Source organism: Monomorium pharaonis, unplaced genomic scaffold, assembly GCF_013373865.1.
Source record: "Monomorium pharaonis isolate MP-MQ-018 unplaced genomic scaffold, ASM1337386v2 scaffold_289, whole genome shotgun sequence".
NCBI lineage: Eukaryota > Metazoa > Arthropoda > Insecta > Hymenoptera > Formicidae > Monomorium > Monomorium pharaonis.
The window spans coordinates 5,948-14,000 of record NW_023415570.1 but is presented as its reverse complement, the minus strand read 5'-3'; the positions used below and the strand labels follow the sequence as shown (position 1 = coordinate 14,000).

The 8,053-nt window shown below is 26.2% G+C and overlaps 1 protein-coding gene across 1 annotated transcript; it reads left to right on the top strand.

The window, feature by feature from the left end:
• Positions 1 to 7: 7 nt before the first annotated feature.
• On the top strand, positions 8 to 5,492 carry LOC118648211. The gene is made up of 4 exons (XM_036294529.1): positions 8 to 172; positions 346 to 2,274; positions 4,080 to 4,428; positions 5,071 to 5,492. Exons 2-3 carry the CDS (start codon positions 696 to 698, stop codon positions 4,352 to 4,354), a joined length of 1,854 nt encoding a protein of 617 aa, XP_036150422.1. The 5' UTR covers positions 8 to 172; positions 346 to 695; the 3' UTR covers positions 4,355 to 4,428; positions 5,071 to 5,492.
• Positions 5,493 to 8,053: the final 2,561 nt, after the last annotated feature.

The window sequence follows — 8,053 nt, the reverse complement described above, 5'->3', positions numbered from 1 at the left end:
ACTGAACATGTTAGATATAGTAAACCAAAGTATATTATTTTAAAAGCAAATTCAAAAGAAATTAATGAAAGAGAAAATAAACAAGAAATACTTACATGTCCTGAGAGAAAGAAACATAAGCAATCTAACGATCTGAAAAATAACGTATCATATTCAAATTTCTCAAGTTATAGTAAGTATTATAATAAAAACAATAATAAATTTTTTAAAGTAAAGACTTCGAATATAATTAGTAATGTAATTATTAATGTTATTTATATGTAAAGTTTACTTATATTCACTAAGAATATTAAAGTGCTAGGAATAATTTTTTGTTTATAATACTTATTTTTGTTTTTATTTAAGATGATAGCAATGGTGATAATTCATGGACAAATGTAACTCAAGATACTACTAGCGAATATATACCAAATGAAACTGAAAGTTTAGAAATTAATAAAACAGGAGTAACAACAAACTCAGAAAATAGTATTAATGAAGTAAGTAATGTACCTGAAAAAAAGAAATATAATGAATTCAAGTTTAATATTCCTGGAAATAGTGCCTGTGATGAATCTGAACTAATTACTGAATTATCACGTGGTCCTCAAGGAAATAATAAAAAAAATTTTTGTCTATTTTGTCACACTCTGCAAAGTAAAATAGTGCGTCATTTGGAAAGCAAACATTGTGATGAGGATCTAGTCAAAGATTTTATGCATTTACCAAAAGGATGTGCTGAACGTTTGCGTAAAATAGGAAATGTTAGAAAAGAAGGAAATTTCATTTTTAATGTAACAAAAGAATATAATCATGGTCGAATGATAACAGTTCGAAGACCTAGACAAAAAGAAAAACGATATGGTATAAATTTTGTTAATTGTCCATATTGTAATGGATTTTATGCTCGAAATAATTTAAGACATCACGTTCAACAATGTAACGAAATTGAAGGATCACTTTCTTCGCGAACACTTTTACAAAATGCTCGGCGAACTATTGGCAGATATCATCCAGAAGCTAGTAGAAGAATGAGAATAGAAATATTACCTATCTTGCAAGAAGATGAAGTTACTAAAACTATTAGATACGATCGTGCTATCATTCTATATGGAAATAGTATGTGTAAAACACAAATTCATCAACATCAAAATACTTATATACGAGGTCATTTACGTCTTCTAGGTCGTTTGGTATTAGCCTTGAGAAATCGAAACTCTGCAATCAATACTTTAGCAGACGCATATGCTCCACAATTTTATAGAACTGTAATTGAAGCAATTAATAATGTTGCAGAATTAGATTACAAAACAAATATGTACAAACATCCGACTAATGCGTCTACTCTTGGTACTTGTCTAAAAAAAATTGGCAAAATCTTAGATGTTACATATATGATAGATAAAGATTTAATGAAACGCAAAGATGTTGATGATTTTATGAAAATATATGACGTAGATTTTAGCGGAACTATAAATAAAATAGTAACAGAAACTTGTACAAAAGTAAAACGACAAAAAAAGACCATATTACCCCGAACATGTGATATTAAAACTCTTACCGCTTATTTGAAAAGAAAGATGGAAGAATATACAAAAACATTAACACAAGAATTTTCATATGCCATATGGAAATCATTAGCAGAGGTAACGCTCATCGCTATTCAGGTGTTTAATCGTCGTCGAGCAGGCGAAACAGAAAGAATTTTAATTGAGGATTTTAAAAACTATGAATGTGCCTGTGGGACAGGTTCTACGTGTAAAATTTCTACACAGAATTCTGACAGGACTCATAACTATGTTAGATTTACCATTCGGGGTAAATTACGTAGAACTGTTCCAGTACTGTTAGATGCGCATATGTTAAAAAGTACTCAACTTTTGCTACAATTTCGAGAAGATGCTAATGTGTCATCAGATAATCCTTTTTTGTTTGGATTACCCAGTAATGAAAATGAGAATAAACATTTAGATGCTTGTAAACTAATGCGAAGTTTTGCAAGCCTATGTGGAGCAAAAAATAGCTTCGCACTTCGTGGAACAACTTTGCGCAAACATGTTGCAACAAAATGTGTGGATTTAAACTTATCGGATAATCAAATAACGAGAGTAGCAAACTTCATGGGTCATCACGAACATATCCACAAAGAAATCTATAGACAACCTGTTGCTAAAGTCGACATACTGGAAATGTCAAAAATTTTAGAAAAAGCTCAAGGCATGGATTCAACAGTTTCTAATTATGGAACTGATATAACTATCAACAGTGAAGACAATACTTTTTTCTTCAATCAAGGTTAGTAATTACATTTAATTAACTTTAATTAAGATAATTTTATTACGTAGGATCAAACTTTGCGGGTGTCCAAGGAAAACCTATTTAAATTATACATTTACATTTGTTCTTTTTTTAATACAGTACGGATCTACAGAAATGTATATAATAATACCGGCTACACCAAAAAAAAGTTTCGGTATACAAAAATTCTTTAAATCTTAGACCTCTTATATAACCTTAAAGGACTTCTCAAAAAAATCAAGAAAAAGCTAGTATAAACATAATATTCTTATTATTCTTATATATATATATACACACAAAATTTACTGCTCGTTGCTTCTTTTGTGCTACACATAAGAACTACTTTGCTTCAAGTTGACATATTTTTTTTATATGTAATACATTCTTCTTAATACAAGAAAAAAGCAATTAGAATAATATGTCAAATTTGCGATAAATGTTTCACTTTATTGAAAGAAGAATATGTTTGCCATAAAATATTTAGCTTAGAATATGAGATTATGGGAAAAATAATTTAAACGCAAAATTTGTTTTTGGCCTCGATCGTCAGATGAGTGTAAGCATATACTGCATTACTGTAACACTCGAATTATAATATTGTAGAATTAAAAATTTATAGATCTAGTAATTTAGATTAATTTTTTTATCAAAGTAATTTATAACTTTATATTTTAATATTTACTTTTTAAACTATTCAAAAAATATATAGAAGTTTTTATTTAAAAGTTTAGATATATAAATTTAAAAAATATAAGCTTAAGATTTGGGAGAACCTGCAACAATGTTTAATAACATTAAATTAAATTAAATTTCTCCGATAAAAGGGGTAGTCGGCAACTGATTTTTAATTAAAAATAAATATTAATTATATTGAAATTTATTATTCCAAGACTTTTGTTTAACAGTAGAGCTACCTTAAATGTTATATTTTACTTTTAATTTATTATTATATTAAATAAATTCAGGATTGGGAAAGTTACTTCGTAAAAGTAACTAGTTATAGTTACAATTACAGTTTTTCATTAAAAAAGTAACTAGTTACAGTTATCGATTTTGAAAAATAACTCGTTACAGTTACAGTTTTTAATAAAATTAAGAGACGTTACTTTTCAGTTAATTTTTTATTAAATAGTTGTACATTATTTTAAATATAAGAAATAATAATCTTATATTTTATGTTTTGCTAACTGTTGTATATTTTGTATTTAATTATATGCTTTAACGCATTATTTTATGTACACTAAATGAGAACTTTATAAAGGTAAAAGACTAAATTATATGTTACTGTTATCACAATTTAATTAAATATAACGCTACGTCAGCTATCATACATTGATTCATATATTCCTTTTATTGCAAAATTTTAATAAAAATTTTTATTAATTTTATAGAATTTTGAATTCAAATATATCACATAATTAAGATGACCTCTTTGTGACGTCATTATAGAGTCACCGATGCTAAACATGTTTCGCAGATGCAGAACTTAAAATATCTGTTATATTTAATAAAAAGTTTCTTAGTTGTATTGTAATTATTTAGCATATTAATACTGCAATTTGATTTTAGGAATCGAAACATTTCCTCTTGTGTAGACTCGAGTTTCTCCGGTTGTTGATTAAAAATTTTAGTGCATGTTTTACAAAAAGTAACTATTAAAGTAACTATCAAAATAGTTATTAGTTACCAAAGAAATGTAAATGTAACTGTAACTTCGTTACAAGTAACTCGGATTTCCCAATCCTGGAAAAATTGTTATATTAATAATATAATATTTACATATTTGTATCTTTATTTATCAGATGTATCACAAACATTTAATGATATAAGTGAAACTTCTACTAATACTTCAATAGAAAAGAAGAAAAATAAGATTGAGAAAGAAGAACAAAAAGTGAAGCAAAAACTAATTATACAAAATAAAAAAAGAATACGAAAGAATACAATAAAAAATATACAAAATGTACAAAAATTGAATAAAAGTAAAGGTAAATCTTGTTTATGCTTATCTTCTTACTGGTTTTTTTTGTTTAATATTTATTCCAAAAAGTTATGTACATCTGTAACATTTACATAAACTTAAAGCAGGAAAGAAACAAATTTCACCGAAGAAACAAAATGTTTATTCCAAAAATAAAGGTTTAATTTATCGTAAGTACCAGGCATACTATTTTTCCTCAATGTGTAAATTGGCAGACGTTTTTTTTGTTAAATATTTAAACAAAGACTTAAATAGCATTTAATTATTTACAGTAACTTAAATTAAATATAGTTTTTATAATATGTTTATGTTATGATCAAAGCTCGTAGCGCGAACGTCCCTGATCAATTGACTGGTTAATGCGCGGAACAACCAAGCATTTTGGTCAAAATCCGAAATAGTTTTGTATTCGGCTTTTAACTGATGTATCTTTAGTTCACCCTAGGAGTGACTAACATGGCTAGTCAGAAACTAGTTAGAAACTAAAAAGTTAGAAACTAAAAAAATTACTTCGGACTTTGACCAAAACGCTTAGTTGTTCCACGCATTGAATTAATCCTAGGTATGATTACAATAACGCCATCTAAGTCTGACCAAAACGCTTGGTTGTTCTGCGCATTGACCAGTCAATCCTAGGAATGCCTGCGCTATGGACTTTAATATTGAGTCATATTATTTATATATAACTTATAACTTTCTCCCTATGCCTGTTTATTTGTATCTCTCTTTCTCTTTCTCTTTTTCTTTTTGTTTACTTTATTTTATTTTCTAATTTTTGAGTGATATATTAATTTTTTTTTTGTTTCTAATAGGAAAATATTCAGATAGTGATTTATCAGATTATATATTAAATACAAGTTTAAGCAGCTCTAGTGAGAGTACAATCAATGTGCCAAAAAAACAGAAGAATCAAGCATGTAAATAAGTGATTATTACATTATATGCGTCAAGATTCTATTCGATCATTATTTTATTAATGAGTATATTTGTATTTCAGCCCGTAAAACATATCAAAAGAAAACACGATGGACGGATAAAGAAATAAGTGATGCAACAATGCATTTTTCAAAATATCTGCGTAAAGGAAAACTGCCACCTTTATCAGAAATAGATAAAATTAAAATGACATACAATGTGTTATGCGATAGAAAACCAGATGTAATAAAGACCTGGTTACATAATCAGTTAAAAAAAAAAAATTTTTTTTTTGAATAAAACATATATGCATTCATGATTTACTTAAATTTTATTTTATTTTATAAGGCAGCGGATTTTCCGTAGGAAAAAATTATGCAAAAATTACTGCACAAAAAATTGAATATTTTTGTACATGAATTTCTGCAGTTTTTATAGATTTTTGTACAAAGTTTTCGCCTTTAGAATTTTTCTACAGAATATTTTACAGAATTTTATGTAATTTTTTCTGAAAACTTCAGAAAACATTACATAAAATTCTGTAAAATATTCTGTAGAAAAATTCTAAAGGCGAAAACTTTGTACAAAAATCTATAAAAACTGCAGAAATTCATGTACAAAAATATTCAATTTTTTGTGCAGTAATTTTTGCATAATTTTTTTCTATGGGTTCAAAGCTATATCTCATTAAATTCTTATTTCTTTTTAGATTTTAAAGAAGGTTTAACGTTTATGTTATTCATGATTAAAAATATGTTTGTTTTTCTTTCATAAAAATATAAAAATTCGATACAGCGTTTAATTATTATGTTTGAACGTCTATGCAACATTTGAACAATTCTCTTATTGGTATAAAAGTTATTTAAATTTTATTTATGTGCAAATTTAATGAAGGAGCATTATGAATTAAATCTGATGTCTTACGCATATAGTAATAAAACTTTAATAAATAATTGTAAAAAAGTTGATTCCGTTTTAAAAGTTATTTATCAAACACTGCAGCACAGAATATGATATTCATGGTTTCGTTGCATACGTTATTATTAGCTAAACTTTTCTTTGTCTTTGTATCGGGTTTTTTTTGTAGGACTAAAATTATGGCCAAAGTTATTTGTCATTGTTAAAAAAATAAACCTAAGTAGTTTACATTTTTCAAATTTAATAACTTTTGACTGTTAAATGTATAGCTAAAACATTCTTAACCTAATCCTAATGAGCCCAGATAAGTTACATACTTCAATATATCTGAACGATTAAAACATTAAGGGGATACTAAAGTGCCTGTCAAACTTAGGATTAATAAATGTCATTCATGCACATTATCATCAAAGTTTCATGTATATTTTTTATAGATTTGGAAATCCCTTTTTAAAATTAAAGTATACGTATGAATATCAGTTTATGAATTGGACTTCATAACGAAAATGAAAACTTTTTTCAAAATGCTTTTTTTATCATCCTGTATCCAAATTTGTAATATAAAAAGCTAAACAAATTAATCTTTTTTCTAAACTTTTAATTTATTTCCACTTGCATGATATTGTTTTTTCACGCTATCCCTAGTTTGCACATATTCCATTTTGTACATATATATTGTATAATTTTTGCATTACGGATTTTAGTATTCTCGCCAAGTGACAGCTCTACGTATCAAAAATTAGTAGATATTTTTAATTCTATTTTATTTTTTAAATTAAGTTGACATTTGCAGGCTTCATTATTGTGCACATTTTAATTCTGTAAAAGAATTTCTCTATTCTATAAAAAAGCCAATTAAGAATCACTCCATTAAAAAAATTTTACATTTTTAAAAAAATCTACACATGTCCTGGAACATGCCATACAATTTATATGCATTTCCTTATGTATGGCATATTCCAGGACCTAACCTCTTAAATTAAAAAAAATAATCGTATACAAAACTGATTATAAACATTTTCATATAGATAAATTTAAAATAGTAAAAATTGGCTACTCATTATTGACTTATCTTAACTTTACCAATACAAAAAAGTTTAATTTTAATTAGTTTTGTAGACAAATATTTTCTTAAATTTAAGAGGTTATGTCCTATGTCCTGGAACATGCCATACATAAAGAAATTATATAAAATGTATGGCATGTTTCAGAACGCGGGCGGATTAAAAAAAACAATATATTTCTATTCGCACTAAAAGTTTATATTTTTTATAAACAATATGTTTAAAAAAAAACCTTTATGACTTAATCTCTATAAATTAACAATTAAATAAAGTTAAGAAATATAGAACGACTGAGAAATATTTCAACTAGTTAATATATTTTAATGCAAGTAGCAGTATTTCAATTAATACTATACTACAAACTTCATTATAGTTAAATGAATTTTCTACAACTTAACGCATATTGATAGATCTACAATATAACTATTAATTGTATTATTGCTACTTACATCATGATATTATTTAACGTACTCGTAGGCGATGCATATTATCAACTGTTTTACATTTATTATCTTATGTTTTTATTATTAGTTTTAATATAGAGTCTTTTTAATGTATTGTTTAGAAAAGATACGAGAATATTTATTGCAGATAGAAACATATTACTTTTTTTTTAATCTACACGTGTCCTGGAACCTACCGTACATAAGGAAATGCATATAAATTGTATGACATGTTCCAGGACATGTGTAGATTAAAAAAAAGTAATATGTTACAATTTGCAATAACTTCGCATTTCTTATAAACCATACATTTAAATAACTATCTATAATTAAATTAATAACAAAATTATAAGTTAATAAATGTAAAGTTGATAATATGCGTTGCTTACGAGTGCGCTGGATAACATCATGATGTGGATAGCAATAATTAAATTCATAGCGTTATATTGCAAAAA

Coding starts and splice junctions, on each gene's coding strand:
- LOC118648211 (XM_036294529.1), top strand. CDS start 696: ATGCATTTACCAAAAGGATGTGCTGAACGTTTGCGTAAAATAGGAAAT. Junction 2,275..4,079: donor TACTTTTTTCTTCAATCAAG/GTTAGTAATTAC, acceptor TTTATTTATCAG/ATGTATCACAAACATTTAAT.